Here is an 18012-nt window from a genome sequence, read left to right on the forward strand (position 1 = left end):
CAACTGGGTTCAGTTCCCAGCACCCACCCAGCATCCTCCTCTGGCCTCCACAGACACCAAGCATGAAAGTGCTACATAGACAGACATATATGCAAAACACTCATACAAATAAAATAAATAAATCCATTTTTTCTTTTAAAAAAGCAATGTCTTAAATTCTAAATTTACAACTCAACTATGTTTTTTTATTTAGTAGCTAGCTTTCAAAGCACAATAATTTTTATGTGGATGACATAATGGGTAAAGATATAAGAAGAAAGCATTCGTTGTTTGTATGCGTTGTGTGGTCAAGGGTTAGCCAAATAATTGAAGATGAATTCTTGCAAGTCTTAGGTGGGCTGTTTGTGGTCATTGCTAAGGTGGAGAAGAGATGGTCTTTGACTTTCAAGGAGAACTACACTTCTCATGTTTCTAGTTGTGTTTATGATGAGATGATCAGGAGTGAGCAAGTACCCTGGAGTGCCTTCTGTGCCTCGACTGCAGCCAAACTAGCAAAAAAGTTACTAAGAATCTGCTTCGGGTGCAGAACCTGAGAGCTGGAAAAACTTTCAGAGGCCAGAGGACTTCCCTTGCTTTTTGCTTTTCCAGCTTGGAGAGGTGAGAATTTACATGTATAAGGGAGATAAATGGTTGAGTTAGGACCATAAAGTAGCCCTCTGAGTCCTAGAGGGTCTGTCCTTACCATACAAAGCATCCACATTGCAGTAATAGCCCTCTCAGTACTAGACAGTCTACCCCAAAGCATCCATGGTATAGCCCAGGATAGGCCCAGTTGTATTCCATAGCCCAGAACACTGTATGTTTTTGTCTTCTAATTTCATTTCTCTTTCAATGGTCCATTAGTCCCTCTGTGTTTCTGCTGCAGAAAAGAAAGGACATGGAAATAGGCAGAGTGATACCCTTTGAAAACTGACTCCTCACAGTGAGCTTTAGAGACTGGTCACTCCCATAACCTGCAAGGCACAACACAGCCCAACCTCCATAGTCTTGAGAGGTACCAGTTAGGAGGAGAAAAAGGAGGGAAAGGCTTCCCAACCCCACACAACTCCAAGAGAAACCAGGAAGGGGCTGGAATCCCCATTTCCTTGTACAAAACCCTCTCCCAAAACTGCCATTTCTATGAAAATGAAAGCCCAGGTCAGATCAATGAATAATTCTTCACTTTCTACCACCCATGAAATTGTTATTGCTAGACACAGTCTGGTTTTTATTATTATTATTTTAATAGTTTACCCCATTTGCATCCTTGTCAATTTTGCAATGATCCCCTAGCTTTTGACCGGTGTTAACTTTGCCCAGCACTCTCTTTGTTTTATTAGAAATGATCGCCTCAGTCAGCCCTTGTTACAGTCAGTATCCAGACTCCTGTAAAGGACATCACTAAGGTACATTTAGTTGCTCTAATGCCGCAGTCTGTGAGGAAGTACACACAGCTAGGTGGCCTCTTCACCTTCAGGAGGCAGGATTCCATTGTGAGATGTTACAGATCCCTTTACCATCATCGCTGCTGTGACTGACTCTGCTCTTTTGTGAGACAGGGCCCTGCCTTTCCTCATTGTCCTCCCCACGGTGTAGAAAGTGGAAGCTGCAAAGTAGGTGCTGAATTCATGAACGGATGGATTGAAAGGCCAGGCCCAAAGGCAAAAGAAAAGGGCCAGTGTCGTTTCAGGAAAAAAAAAAGGCCTATTCGCATGCCTCCTTCAGCTGGGAGGGTGGTGTGAGCTTGGCTACTCTGCAGAGTCTTTGGCTTGCCTCACTCTCTGGTCCCATCTCTCAGCAGCATGGGAACTCCTGCATCTAGGGAGATGGAACCTTTGTGCTTTTCCTGACTGCACAGTCAGCAGCTTTCTCGTTAAGTACCTGTGCTTTTCAGACAAACTGTTGCGCCTCCCTCCCCCCTCACCGCTTGTTGTAGACTTATTTTCTGATCCGGGTGTGTCAGGGCCACAGTGTCTGGAGATGAGTTGTCTCATGCCTGTCTGGCACGCTTTCTGCTTGGCTGTATTCATTACTCCAGCGCTTCCCTTCCCCCATTCTTCCTTGATAGGGGAGAAAATGCCACTATCACCCTCTTGGTCTCCCCAAATTTCTAGGGATCCCCACCCTGGGGGCAGGACCCTCTTCTTCAAACCTTAACTGGACTTTTAGACAGTTGTCATTATCTTTGTCTAAAGGTCATAGCTAAATTGAATAAGAGGGAAGCTGTGTTTTCCTGCCGATGCACAAAGGCAGTATTGACTTCCCTAATCCAGTTTGCTGAGGGGTGAGAGAATTAAATTAGATATCTAAGCACAGAAATTGAGAGCCTTTGAAAACAAAGATAAGGAGACAAGACTGTATTTTCCCTCTTCCTGGGAGCCCTGTGCTCAAGATTTTGCAGGTGTGTCATCTGATCCATGGTTCGCATCGATCAAAACTGTGCCAATGCATATTTAATCAGCGAGGGGACCTGGGTGCATTATAGCCATCATCCCTATATTGAATGGACTGTCAGACTTTTCTGCACGCTCCACCCCCACTCTCCACCCCCACTCGCCTCTCCCCCTGCCCCTCCCCTCCCTTGTTTGGGAAGCCTCCGCATTTTCTGAGCCGCTAAAAAGTTTCTTTGTTTTTAGCTGCTGATGCATACATTGCCACTGACGGGAATACAAACAAGTAGAGCCCTGACGTGTTTATTTTGTCTACCAGGACAAGCTAGCTACACCAGTCCCGGTCCTGCACAAAGAGTTCCAAAGCTTGAAAACCAGAGGAGGGCAGGAGGGGGGAGAAAAAGCAAAGGAAAATGTCGTTTATCTCTTCCTCCGTTGTTGTCCTAAAGAATGGTTATGTTGGAAGTAAAAGCAAGTATGGAAGACATATTTGCAATTATTTTGTCTTAACAGCTCCCTGGGTTTGATATTTAAACTCGGAATTACAACAATTACAATTTTCTCAGTTCTCTCAGGAGCGCAGCGCAGGTTCACCATCATGTTAGAAATCTTGCTCACGTTCAGGGAATCCATTGAAGGTTTTTGCTTTTGTTTTTTGTTGTGTTTTGTTTTTGTTTTGGTTGTTTGTGTGTGTGTGTGTGCGCGCGCGCGCGCGCGCGCGCGCGCGCGTGTGTGTGTGTGTTTTAAGATGGGAAAATAGTTACAGCAGGGTTTTTGTTATTGTTTTGTTCTGTTGTATTTAAATTTACAAGGTTTTGTGGTGGTCTCTGTTGGTGGGCCTTCTTAAAGTGCAGAGATGTAGGATTTTTTTTCCGCTGACAGAGTATCCCACTGGATGAAGGACACCATTCAACTTCACACAGACTGAGCATCCCTCTGGCAGAAGTAACACACCTTCTACTTCTGCTCAGAAGAAGAGGCACAGGCAGCCATGAGCGATTGAGCTGATGAGGCTCAGCAGCATAGACTAGCGAAGAGGACTTGACTTTTGAGGTAGCTTCTTGCTGGTTCTCTCTCTTGGTTCAGTTTGCCCCGCTCCCCGGAGGCTCATGGGAAATCGTTTGCATACATCTTGTTACAAAGACTTCTACAGAGACTACTTCCAGGCTCAGACAAAGCATTGCCTGATAAACAGATTTTACACACAAGTGTGTGGAATAAAAACCAGCAAGATGAGGGATGCCCTTCCATCACTGAGGACACACCCCCTCCCCCAAGGTGGGAATTAGAACACTTTCTTCAGAACCATCCTGGCATGCTGTTACACCAGAACCACATCACGTATAGGTTGGAGTTCACTTTTTAAAGTGAAAAACTTGCCTGATGAGAAGACCTGTGTGCCAGGAACGCGCTGTTACTTGTGATCTATAAACTTCGAAGTGGGGAGTTTGTTATATTCCTTGCAACAGTCCCATTAGGTTAAATGATCCCATTTTATAGATGAAGAAACTGAGATACAGGAAGTTAAATTATATAGCTGAGGTTGTTTTAAGATACTACCTTTAAGAAAATCATTTAATACTCTCTTCAATAATGAAATACAAGTACAAGACCCTTGTGTGGCTCCTAAACTTAACTAGCACACCCCCAGCAGAGGGTGCCTTAGTCCTTAAATGAATCAGAAATTATGTGTATGAATAAGAACACATAAGAGGTTAACTCTGTTGTGCATCATTATCAATGGATGAATTACTTTTGTGACATGGATATATATGGGAACGCTACATAATGTATATGGATATATATTTCTACTTCAGAAATATAGATGTCGGTTTCCTTTATCTCCAAGTATAGAAACAACTCTAAAACTCTATTAGTAGGGGAGAGGTAAGTTCTGACCCATGTTAGTTTTACAGAAACACTTTTTACTTAGGCCCTTATTTACCTGGAAGTGAGTAGGCAGTTAGGTGGACTCAATAATAGGAGTTCTGAATTAAACCACAGGTTATCATTATGTGTCAGATGCTCCTCTCACAGGAAAAATAAAATTCAAATGGTTATAGAGGCATATTAGTGTTTTTCAGTAATAGACCCTTGTCAAAGAAAATGTGAGAAGTTATTTCTATCTTTTCCCATCACTGACTTCACTTATGTCACAGGATTAGATCCTTGAAACCCACCTGTTTGGAAGACTGACACTTTAGTGAGTGAGTCGTGTTATTACTTCTAGAGTGAATGAATTCATGGGTTTTAAAGCTAAGAAATGACTCACCCCAACTGTCATCTCACAATACTTACTCCATTTAATTTTTTTTCTCAACATGTTAAAACTGCATCATTTCACAGCCTCCTCGTGCACATAGAAGTTAACACATTGAGAGTAGGTGAAGAGACAGTTGACTCACTCCTCACCCTAAACACTCGCAGCATCATACACAATCCTGGCTAAACAGATGGGCTTCGAATACCAGCACTGATGCCAAAAGTCTAATTCCTGCAAAGTTAATATTTCACAAATTTCTTATTCAGAACACTATTATAAAAAGAAAAAAAGTTTTGAGGAAGAAAAATAACCCAGATTACATAGCAGTCTTATGTAGTCCTTGAAAATGCCAGGCACAGGTGTGGCTCCAATGGATCTCCAGAGCAGCTGGCAGCCCTGGGGTGGTCTGGTGGGTCCTTCCAAGTAGGTGCAGCACAAACATAGCCCTCGCTCTCCATCGAATACAACATGTGCAAACTAGCCAGGTCCCTCTGGAGCTGGCTCTCCCCCACCTCCCCTCCCCATTATGTAATCCCTTCAGATAGCACACAAACACATAGTTCTAACACTATTGTAGAGATCAAATTTTGTATCTTAATGTAAAGATAACACTTTCTGTTCAAAGACCCACGAGGCGTTTCCATCCTAATACTTAAGAAAACGTACACAACACATGGTTTACCCCACCACATATCTGTTCTAAGAACTAGGTCATTGCATGTTAACTTCTCGTTAGGAGTCACAGTTGTGTACATGAGTTGACCTGAAATATTGGTTTGGTTATTTGTTATAGGATTCTGTCTATTATCCATGAGTGTTAGTAATATTTTTGTCTTTTCGGTAGTTCAGAGATATTGGTAATATTACAAACCTTCACCAAACCTTGATGGGTAGCGTTCTGTTAAACCGATTGTATGGCACTCCTCACTGCTTACCTCTTACCCTGTCTCTGCGTGAGATCTGTACAGTGGTGACTTCCGTTCTCAGATAAACCATCATATTTCTTATTACTTCACTCTTTAAGATCTCGATCCTGTAGAGAAACACAGACAGTATTTCTAGCAGTATTTCTAAATGTAATGTTCCAACAATAATTTCTTTAATAACAGCAACTGTGAGATGAATAAGCAAAATGTGACTGACATATCCATTTCTTGTTCTAGATAGCCTTACTGTAAATATGTCATGACACTAGAGCCAAGCACAAGAATTCTTAATCGTCAGAGATATATCTTGTCCTATCTTATGTGAATAAAGAAGATAAATTATTTAGCCCACCTCTATTACAAAGTGCTCACCTTCTCAAACAACAAAGACAGAAACTTAACTAAAGTTTTAAAATTGTTATTGGCTTCAATTGCTGAAAGCTATTGTTGATTATAGAGCAAGCACACAGCTCCTTCCTGCCTTCCACCCTGGGAACTCCCCCACCCCACCCCTCCCACCCTCACCCCCTCCCCCTCCCACTCCCACTCCCCCACCCCCCCCTACTCCCCAGTTCATTTATTTTCAGGACAGTATCCATTCCAATCTTTGAGTCTCTTTCATTTAGGTGATTGAGAACTTTGACTCTTTTGAACAAAAATTTCACTTTGTTTAACTGGGCTGTGTGTGTGTGTGTGTGTGTGTGTGTGTGTGTGTGTGTGTGTGTGTATGCCTTTGAGTTTCTTCTTACCCTTTCAGTTTGGAAGATTATAAGCTAGATACTGGATTCTAGCAAAGGCTTTGCAGGCTCGGTTTTAGCCAAACCATTATGCATGTTAGTAGGCTAAAACTTAGCCTGAAGTGTTTCTCTGGAGGTCAAAAATGTGTGTTTTCATGGTCCAGAGACTTGTGTTGATACTGCACTGGCTAAGTGGGAATTCTGTTGCTACATTTAGGGAGGAGAGGTGGGGACACTACCATGTGCCTGCTCTGCTAAATCCCCTTTTTGCCAGTGATCTTAAGACCTACAAGGCACTGCCAGCCATTGGAGAACACATGACTTCTCTTTCCTTTGTACCTCTGAGTATGGGGAATGTTCCTGCCATTGGGCATTTTATCCTGTAAACATTTCTTAGGCCTTCTGAGTGTTGGGCAGTGTTCTGTGCTCACGGGTCACCAAGGTGCTTGTCTACAGCCTCTTTTCATCCTGCAGAGTTTCCAGATAACCCCCTGTCAGAGGGGTGTGTCTCACTTTCCCTTGCCAGCCCCCACCAAGGGGCAAGCACAGCAGAGACGATGGTCTTTCCATCTTTCGTGTTTGGTTTCTGAATCCCACTCCTCTTTCTCTGTGACTAGATAGACACTTTGCAGAGGCTTGCTGTTACTGGCAGTTGCCCATTGTTAAAAAGCTGAAGGAGAATTGGAAGTCTAAATCGTGAGCAGTTACTGAGCTCTGCGGCTGCGAGTAGAGGCAGAGGAGAGAACCTCCTGCCAGGAGTCTGCTCCTGTATGAAAGGTCCAGCCTCCATCAGGTGCATCAAGAGAAATGTGTGCACAATGAAAGATGGATCAGAGGGAGAGGGATTAGTTCTAGGTCAAGGACAAGAAGATTGGCAATATGCCATCTTTTCAAGAAACTTAATATAAAATATAGAAAAGTGACACCTATAGTTTTCCCTCATTTCCTTTCCCACATTAACATGGGGTTTTTTTTGTTTTGTTTTGTTTTTTTGGGGGGTTTTCTTGTTTGGTTGTTTTTTTTTTTTTTTTTTTTTTTTTTTTTTTTTTTTTTTTTTTTTTTTTTTTTGTCATCCTTGGCTTTCTTCTAAAGAAGTACTGTCTGAAATGGAACAGGGTTAAAATATCAGGGATTGAATGTGTATATAAGAAACAAACTCAGGTTTTCTTCTTGTTGTATAAGTCAGAGGCACAGAGACCAATATGTTGGCATTAGGGTTTTTTTTTTTTTATTCTTTCTTTGGTGACTATACTGAAAGTGGACTATCTTTATCTGAGTACTGCAGCAATATAGCTACAGAAGCCATAAAGATGAGAGTTAAATGGCTACCAGTTCGCTTAAGAGGTCTTAACCAAGCTTTCTATAAGCAAACCCTGTCTATTTTAGTTTTAAATGTATACTCATACATTTTTAGAAACCCAAAGAAATATCATTTTTCAAGGTTAGATTGATGTTTAAGGTCCATTAAACAAACAAAAAAAATCCCTAGTTATAGAGAAAAACATAACCCTAATGTACTTTCTCCCAACAGCATTCTAGCCCCATCATTTAGGTATACTTCAAGTAATATTCTCATTCTTGTAAAATACAGCTTTTAACTAGGGAATTGTTGAAGAAAGCCACCATTCTGGTATACAGGGACTGAGAACTTCCTGTATAAAAGGTCCATCTGGTTTTATGCAAGTGAGTTCGTGGGGTTTTTTTGGGGGGGCGGGGCGTCTAATTATGTCAAGTGGCCAGAAATCAAACAATAATTGTCCAAAACAGAAATACACAAAGTCTTCTACTAGGTCTCTAAAAAGTATATATGAAGGAGAAAAGTAAAATAAGTATTCATTTTGATAGTATTTTGACACTAGTGCTTAAGAAGACTTTCATTTGTATCAGTTGTGTGTGGATAGAAATGAATTTGTAATTCTGGTCATCTGGTTGGCTCAGTACTTAACGGCATCTGTGACCTTTTCCATTCGAGCAAGGGGCTGTGTCTCCTCCTCATGGAACAGCACCAGGACGGGGAGAGAATAATTATCAAAAGATTTAGGGCACCCGGGTTTCATGTAGAGCCTTGGCTTTGCTTGAGCCTTCCTAGGATAGAATATTTTAGCTTGAAGGCCTGGGGTGGTAACATTCTCCGGGTTTTGAATAACACTGAGAATTCATGCTCTGCTCTGTTCCCTGTTGGCTAGATGCCTCTTCTTAGTGTTTGTGCCTCAGTGTTCTTTGGATGCTGGTGCCAGGACCCTTGCAGACCAAGCCTGAGCCTTTCCATAGAGCTCAGCTCCTTGACATTCTTCCGCTTGCTTTCCTGTGGCTTGAAATGTTAAACTAGCTTTGAAAATACCTCGTAGTCGGCTCTTACTGATTGTATTCTCTGTGTCTCTAAAGGTAGGGTGATAAGACAAATGTTTAAAAGAAACAAAAGTGAACCAAACAAAGATGTCTACTTCCAGGTTTTAAGAAAACATTTTGGGTTCATTATCCCCATTTTCATTAATATTGATGAATAAATATTTAATCCCATTGTCTATTGTGTATCTCAACTAATGGACAGAAAATGCTTTCCACTGATTTATGGAGAAGTATTAGTTATAAAGATACCACACCTACAGGTGTAATTTCAGCTAAGGCATCAAAGCATTTGTTTGTATGGTTTTAAAGAAACTTACATCTGGCAAAAATTTATTTGTTTTGTGGTTCGATCAAAAGGAATTTCTTTAAAATAGATTTAGATATTTTCCTTTGATTTTATGAAATGAAAGGTTTAAGATTTGTTTAGAATAGAAACAATGATGGTATCACTTTCTTAAAACACTGAAATAGTTTTTGAAATGTTTAACTTGTTATTTTTAGTGAAAAAATAGGATCTTAGAAAAAGAAGTAATTAGCTATATTTTAGATGGTCTATTATAATACTAGTTTTTGTCATTAGAATTTCAAATATGATTTCACTAACTATAAGTTTAGCTGCATTTCCAAGTTTTAGGCACAGGCCTGGTATTTGGTAACTGCAGTTCATTCTGAAGGGGCTCCTCTACAGGATACATTACAATTTCTGGTTTTGTTTATTGTAACAAATAGCAATTGTCAGGATATGAAAAAGGCTCTTTTTGCTAGAGTTAAATTTTTAAAATTACCTTTTTATTGTTTCTGATATTCTGATTGTTGGCTCAACAGAATTTTTTGTTGTATTTACCAGGATAATATTGTCTGAAAATGAAAAGTAGACCTAGCCCTTTTGTGATTAAGATACTCATTGTCTGAAAGTCGGGAGTCTTTAATATTACAGATCACAATTTCTAGGTGAAAGGTCCTTGGGAGTACCACTTCCTTGTGAAGTCTCTGTAGGAAAGACAAGAGATGCTATGGCTAGGTCCCAGAGTCAGTCACCCTTTCAGTTTGGTCACGGTTATATCCTGTAACTCTTGTGTATTGGCTTCTTGCTGAGATGAAGTCAAATTAAAGATGGCTGATTCTGAACCTGTGACTTTGAAGTAGAAGTTAGGATTCATCCTTTACATAGATAGAGATGTTTTAATTCCTTTAATTTCAAATAATTATTTTTGTCTTTTGTCCTAAATCTCTGGATTCGCTTTGAGATGTGGCAACCGATTTTTTTCTCATTTCTCCCAAACATATAACTATGCTTGTTTTTTATTTCATAAAATTCTTTTGAAAGTTCATTTTATTTCATTCTAAAAGTAAATGGTAATAATTTTTTTTAAATTCAAAAACTATAAAAAAAGAAATCAATTAAATTCTGTAAATGTTTAAAAGATGCTGCTTTTACTAATAAACCCTTTTGGGGTTCCAAGGTGCCTCAGAACAACAGGAAAACATTTACCCTGTGAAGAAGCATTAGCCTCGGAAAGCCTTGTCTGAACTATTGCTTACTTGCAGTGCATGGGCTAGAACCTTAGGACTATGGAATTCAGGAGTGTGAGTCTGCATTCTGTGCTGTTATCTGGGTTGCTTTTCTATAAGAGCTTCTAAATATGTCCTTTATTATGATCAGAATCGTGCATCTAATATGTGTAGTGGAGGGTGAAGCTGTTATCTATCAGACTTCAGTGTATGAGTAATGAGAATGTGAGTTTGGAACCCTCTTTCCTTTGGAGAATGGTTCTGGAGAGCTTAGTTGCTGATCCAACACAGAGGAAACTACTGGAGGCTTAAACAAAACCAAGCATTTCTGCTAAACCCTCATGTGCCTGCCCCCGCCTACATCTCTTTTTCTGACTTTTCTTCATCAATCCCGTCATTTTTCTGATGCCCTCATTCTCAGTTGATTGGCTGAACCTTTCGAGAAAGTCTGGCACCTCTGTTCCACTTTCTCTCGCAGATCCTGTAATTTTGGCTATATTCTTTATGTTTTTCAGATTCAAGTCAATCTGAAAGTCCCAGCCAGCCAAGTGATGCTGACATTAAGGACCAGCCAGAAAATGGTAAGTTTAGCATTGGCCTCTGAGCTGCTGTTTCAGAGTCCACAGGGGCCAGCAGCCAAGCCTGCCCTGTGGGCACTCACAGTAAACTGAGGATTCACAGAGAAAACTCAAGAGGCATCCTAGCAGCCACAGTCCCTACCCCAATCTCTCTCTATGAAGGCCCTCACCAGAACATTTAACTCTATGGAAATGTGAGAGGAGGGTTGGAGTCACCAAGACACATTCTTGGGCAGCGTGAAAAAAGGACCACAGACTTCCCATGTCATTTTATAATAGTTCCTTTCAAAGTGGGAAACACCCAAAGATGCTCACTGAAGATCATGCAAGGACAAGCAGTTTTCAGGATAATTTAGAGCTTAACCCTTTGCGAATCACCTTAAGAAAGTACCATATTTTCAAAGGGTTTTCCCCTTTAAATTGTCTAAAATAAAATAGCAAGAGAGCATTTGGTCCCTCAGTTTTATAAATGGAGCAATCCCCTGTCTTGTTTTCCTCTCTTTCTCCCTTTTCCTGCCTGTAGTAGTGGGGATTGAACCCAGAGCCCCCGCCATGCCAAGTAGGTCCTCTACAACTGAGCCACATCTCATATTCAATGTGAAGTTACCGTTATAGAAACTTTGTAACAAAGAAAGCACACTTTACATTTAATAATGCCTCATGAACTATTCCAGATTTGTAATATATACCAAAAGGATGAGAAGTATAGTTATAGGTTGTAATATTAGATTGAGCAAGACCACTCATTTAATAAAATGAGTCTCATTAATACAATGAGTCTCTTATCATAGGCCAATATATTGATATCTCATAAAATCCTTAGATATATGACTAACCTCTCAGGGTATTTGTTTATCTATCTAAATATTCACCCAATACTGAGGATTTTAGTATTACCTTAGTGATAATTAAGTAAGGAAATACACTTAACATTCCTACAAGTCTCTTTCAATGACTTTATCCTAAATAAATGCCTATGCTACTACTGATTCAGGCCCCTCCACCATTTTCCTTGGCCATATAATACTTCTATATTCTTTTTTTAAATATTTTTATTTTCTATATTCTTTGTTTACATTCTATATTCTTTATCTCCTGCTGCACCAGTGGGAATTCCTCTCCTCTCCTCTCCTCTCCTCTTTCTGCTCTTCATTTTTCCTATTTTGATCTCCAGTTTGTTATCTGGAAAGGATATGTAAACTGAATGTTTTGGTATTGTGTGATGCAGAGCTCCCCTTATCAAATTAGAAATTCTGTCACTAATTGTTCAGAACACTTTTTATTTTGTTAACCCTGGAAACTCTCTGTTACAATTCTCCTCTGTGATGGTAAATATGAACTAAAAGTTCCCCTTCTCATCCTAGTATTTTAGTGAAATTTCCTTCCTCAAAGCTGTTCTCTTTTCTTTTCTTTTCTTTTCTTTTCTTTTCTTCCCTTTTCAAGAGGCAGTTAAGAAAGAATGGGAGAGACCCCTAAGATAGGGTTTTGTTGTTTTTGTTTTTATTTTTGTTTCATTTTTGGTGTGTGTGTGTGTGTGTGTGTGTGTGTGTGTGTGTGTGTGTGAAACAGCTGCATATTTATTTTTGTTGGAAATTTAAGTAGCAACATATATAGACTTGTTTATTTTGGGCCTGGTTGCTGTTACCTTAAACATCCCATTTTTCATAAAATCTACTTGTGCTAAGGTTCCTGAAGTTGTGTCCAGAGATACTTTATTTTTATCTTAAAAATTGGTAAGCTGTACGGTATGTAGCTCACATATTTAGGTCTGGATACCACTCCAGCAGGTTGCGATTCATCTGTCTTCATAAAATGACCGGCAAGCTGTTCACATGCAAATATAAACCAAGTGGGGAGAGGCCTGGCACACCTCTTTGGAGCTGCCTGCAATACTGAAATTGTACATTTCCCATCCAAAAAGCATCCCAGGACTCAGTGTTTAGGCCAAAGGCTTGGTGATATCAGCCAAGTTCACTTTTAACTGGGATGGCTAGGTGCTGCCTCAAGGATTCAGGAGTGTGAGTTCAAAGGAAGTGTTTGCATCCAAGAGATAAAGTAACAAATTCCTACTTCTCAAGCTTCAGTGCTTTTGTTGTTGTTTTGTATTGTGTGTGTGTGTGTGTGTGTGTGTGTGTGTGTGTGTATCTGTTTTAAGAAAAAGCTGTTGTATCTTTAGACCTCTCTACTGGAAAAGGTTAGAATATTCCTTTCTTCCATCTGTTCTTTGTCAGCCTCACAGATTATCACAGGAAGAAAAATATCATTTCTTTTCTTTAAAGACTCAGAATCACAAAGGAAATAAATGGTGATTTTAGGGCAAGGTATCTCGGCACACTAGGTAAGCTTCTGTTCTCCTTGATTGACTGTGTGTCCCTCTCCATTGCCCCAGCTTGGGAGCATGAAGTTTCTGAATGGCTTTGTTTTGAAAAGCAGAGCCTCTCCTAGGCATATCAGCTAAGCTCTATGAAGTTTTGGAATCTTACTGTGTGGTGGCACGACAGAATCTGTTCTTCAAATGAAGTGGGAACACTTTGTTCCTTCCTTATCAATCAGCACACACAATGGAAAACAAGCTTTTTCTCCTAGGTCCCTAGGGGGTGGGAAGCAAATGGTAGTCCCCAAGTAGACCTTAGAGAGTGCATAAACACGCGTTAACACGCTGCTTCACCTTCAGCTGTCAGCCAGGCCCCGCTGAGTTTGTAGAACTGTTTTCCTTACTCATACACCCTTAACACTTAATCGTGAGAAAACACAAATCTCTGAATAATTAGAGTAGTAGATGGAAAATTTTTAAGGCATTATCTGGAACCCAGAGATAAAATACCAACATTTCCAAAACTCAAAATTGATATAATCTAATGGTTAAAAGTGCGACTAGAGTCAGACAGACCTGTGTTCAAATTAAAGAGTAGCTAGGTGAGTAAAAGAGCTTCTTCTGTACACTTAACACTCTTGTGAGCACACTAGAAATACTAAGAGGAACCTACAGCATAAGTATAAAAAGTGACAGTGGGTGGGGATAGTATAATGCCTTGTTCACAGGAAGAGTCCGAAGGTTCTTCTGGTAAGGCTTGCTGTGAACACCACACATTATTCTCCCGTCCCATCCTGGAGTCCTGGAACAGAAGGAATGGTGTCAGAAATGAACCAGAACTTTCAGGGCTATCCTTTGTAGACAGCCTCTTAGATGCCTGGCAGTGAGTTCCTTCTTAAGTCCCGAGATCCCAGAGTAGAGCTCTACCTCACTGGTTAGGTCTGTCCTCTGCTCGCCACTCATGAACTTAAGGACTAGTGAAGAGCAGAAGAGAATCTGAATTTCTGGGACCTCCAGGTATGTGTGTTTCAGAAGAGAGGTGTCCTTTAAAGAAGGCATACTGCCTAGATTTCTTTAAAAATATTAGCTAAGTTTTTTTTTTATTTAACCTGAAGTATAATCCAAATAGAATCTATTAAATGTTGGAAATAGTGTTGGGAATATACCTCAACAGTAGATTACTTGCCTAGTTTGGTGAGGCTCCATATTCAAACCCAAGCCCCATGATAAAAAGAATAAAGAAAAGGAACCAAAAAAAAAAAAAAAAAAAAGAATCCCTTGCCAGAAAAACAAACAAACAAACCAATAAAAGCTTGTGAACTAATGTGGAACTCATGAAAAAAATCACTTGAAATAGGTCACACATAGCATCCAACTCTTTGAACATAAAAAACATACAACACAGGGGTATTGCTTAATAAATAAAATCAGTATGTTGATAAATGTTGTCGGTACCCTTATATGTTTTGTATATTTCTTCATTGTCGAGTGACCATAAAGGTTTTAGGGAAGAGGAACTTCCCTGGACATCCAATTTGTGCTTAGGAAAAGACCCCGAGGCAGAAATATCTAGATCTAACCCATTGTTTCTGAGGCCAAAGATAAAGTGAGTAGGTCAAAGTTAGCTACACCAAAGCATGTGTGGTTGGCACAGGGTATGTCTGATCACTCCAGGGACTGCAGTTCCAACATTGATGTAGCCTGTCCACCACTAATGAGAGCAAAGCCTGTGAGATACCATTTCTGCTTAATCAAGGCCCATTCAGTGGGACCACAGAGCATTAGGGGCCAGTCAGCACAGGCAGACCCCAGACACATTCCCCACTGGGAAGGACGTCAGGGAAAACATCGGGAAGTAAAAATGGTCAGGGCAAAATTTCACTGTCAGAAAGAGAAGAGTTATGTCCATGCTGTTCACCATAGCCAGCCAATAATAACCATACCTTAGTTGTTATTGACAGTGAGAATCCCCCTAAGTACTGAGGCCATTTTCTTTGGGTGCTTGCTTCTGGATTGCAGCTCTCTGGTGTTGCCGCACCGACCCTCAGACGGGCCTCTGCAATTAGAGGAAAGCCATTAATCATGACACTTGCCCTAGATTTTGAAATTTTGCGACTCTACCTGCCACCTGGAATATTGATTCTAGATATTTTTTTTATTTGTTTGCCTTTTGACTCTGATTTTGATGTTGGCTAATTTTATTTATTCCAGTCCCATCTCGAATTGTTAAACTTAGTATCACTGTTAAATGTTACTAGAAGAACAGAGACTCGGCTGATCATCATAATTGTTGTTATGAGTGAAGCTATCATCTTAAGATTTATATGTAGATAAAGCTTAAGATTTATATGTAGATAAAGCTTAAGATTTATATGTAGATACACTTTGTAAGTTGGGGGTGAGATAAGAAAACTGTAAATTTCTATTTCTCTTTTAGATAAACTTTTTTTTTAATCTGGTAAATATTCTTATAAAAAGTCAACTTAATATTTTCTTTTCTCTACTTCCTCCACAAATATAATAGATGCGTTGCCATATTAAACCACAATGTTAATAACATTGAAAAGGCAGAAAAGTTGATTATTTCAACCTGAATAAATTGTGACTGGTGGGTGGACTTCTTACATGAAAGGTTATTTTTGATGAATTTTTGGGTCATTTCAAGAACTGTGAAGGCAATGCACCCTTGCAGCTTGCATTTCTCTGGGAAGGCAGGAGTGGTCTGGCACCATTGACTTGTAAAGACAGTCTATCGACATTTCATAATTTGCATGACTCTCTTTTACAATTACCTAGCAACAATTATTCTCTGAAGTGTTCTTCAGAGAATCCTGCAGGGACAGACACAGTAGAGTGACCACCAAAATAGCTGCAATAACAGTAATGATCAATATTCTAAAATATGTAAAGGCCCCAACTCAGGGAGACATTACAGCCTAAATGCCTGCTGGTTTTCAGCTCTATGTGATTAAGTTCCGACTGATGAATTTTCAGCAAGGCAATGGAGCCAGTCTCTCCTCTTTAAAGAGACCAGGGACTAAACCATGGCCTGATCTGAGATGAGAGTTTGAGACATGATGAATCCTGCACTCTTATATAACTTGAGCATGTGTGGCCCGTTGTTGTCTCCTTAGTAATTCCTCTAGACTTCCAAATCTTGACTTAGGAAATATGGGCAAGGCAGTGGCATGGCTTAGTTTACACACAATCCACACACAAAGTGTGGAAAGTGGGAAGGGGGTCACTCTAAAGAAGTAGCTGTACCCTCACACACTGTGAACAATTTATTGACTATATATAGGCCTTTAGCTCTGTTGGCTAATAGCCAAAATAGGGAAGGTTTTAGACCCCATTCCCTGATTTTTCAGATTCTGAAATGGATTAGCAAGTGGTCTCTTTCAGATATTTCCCCACCCCCAGGTCTAACTTCTTATGTAATTACAATTATTCAGTTACAAAGAGAAAAGGGGCTTTCTTTTGGTTTCACCAATTCGTTTGCTCCTGGGTCTCCTGAGAGAACTAGGTGTGCCCTTTTCATGAACATTCAAAATAGGAAAGTGTCTGTGATTTGCATGGGGTTGCCCAAACGTATGCACAGAAGTGAATTCTAGCATTTGAACGGAAGTGCGGTTGTCTTCATCCAGTCAGTGTGGTAGAAGATTCGCCTGCTGCCTGGCAGCAGCTCCATCTGCTCTTGTTCTTCTGTGATTGCAACCTGGAACTAGCACAACAGGACCCGTTGACAGAGATGCCTTCAAAAAGGATCATTTCTGATGGCCACTTCTCTGTACTTCCCCCATCAATCAAGTAGCGACATGGGGAAGTATCAGGGGGCCTAGCTGGATTCAAGAATGTGAGCCTTTCCTGCCACAAACAGACCTTTTCTCATTTGTCATTTGAATGAATGAGAAGTTTCTTATTTTTAAGCATGCATGTTATTTTTTGGATGGAATAATACAATTGTGGATAATAGTAATAAATAGAATGTAATATGAGTAATGTATTCAGGGTCACTAATCCAGACTGATTAGTTGTCTGCCAGAAGAATTCATGGGACCACAAGGACCTTGGCACCTTTTCTCACTCCCTCTTCCTCATTCTTCTTCTCTTCTTTGGGTTGGACTCAGCTGATGGCAACTCTGTTTCTCTCTCATGAGCTGATTGTTAAGGAACTCTACGGGGATGGCTCCAACAAGGTAGTAGGAGGGGCAGCATTTTCTGCAGAGTGTTCTGCTCCTTCTTGGTTATTAATTTCCATCCTTGGTTGACTTGAGCCCAGAGGGAGCCAAGGAGTCTCATGTGCCTCATTCACGGACATCATATGGCAAATAACCAAAAAGAGAAGTATAGAGAGTACGGTGGCAGTCCGAGCCAGAGAGGAAGAGCCCACCAGCAATCTCTCCTCACAGGAGACAGTGTTTGCTTAGATTTCTGTAGATATTTTACAGCCAGAGAGTAAGCAGGTACTTGTATGCTCAGAGATGAACAAGAAGTTTTTGAACTGGGCACATTAGGGAATGGGAATCTGACACTGAACGCTAGACACAATCATCTGTGAAGGAAATATCAGCCAAGTGGCTTGAGGGCTTGCTCTTCAGTTCCCAGAGGCCATTCAAGGAACAGTCTTCAGGGGGCATTCAGATCATGTACTTAGGAGTGGTAAGCCAGCACAGACAGGGTTCAGACATCTTGTTCTTGAGAACTTGACAGGGAGCAAAAGGTAAGATTCACCTATTCACGTATCAGATATTAGTCATGTGCATCTAAGAGACAGGCATGATCTTTAACACTGCACAAACCAAGCCCAGCTCTTCTTGGTCAAGAAGATGACAATAAACTGACTAATAAGCATGTAATATGAACGCCAATATTAAATGCTATGAAGAGAGGTAAAGTCAAGTGAGGATGTGTTACTATTATACAAAGGCTCATGGGAGGGCCATTGTGATCTGTTACCATTTGAA

The 18012-nt window shown here is 40.3% G+C and overlaps 1 protein-coding gene across 5 annotated transcripts in view; it reads left to right on the top strand.

The window, feature by feature from the left end:
• The window catches only part of Nfia (nuclear factor I A), a 347599-nt gene that overhangs the window by 173726 nt on the left and 155861 nt on the right, over positions 1–18012 (top strand). For all 5 annotated transcript variants that reach the window (XM_052176800.1, XM_052176801.1, XM_052176803.1 and 2 more), the window contains one exon: positions 10672–10737. In XM_052176800.1, the coding sequence (XP_052032760.1) occupies positions 10672–10737 (66 nt within the window). The remainder of the gene's footprint in view (positions 1–10671; positions 10738–18012) is intronic.

This window comes from Apodemus sylvaticus, chromosome 3 (genome assembly GCF_947179515.1).
Source record: "Apodemus sylvaticus chromosome 3, mApoSyl1.1, whole genome shotgun sequence".
Taxonomy (NCBI): domain Eukaryota; kingdom Metazoa; phylum Chordata; class Mammalia; order Rodentia; family Muridae; genus Apodemus; species Apodemus sylvaticus.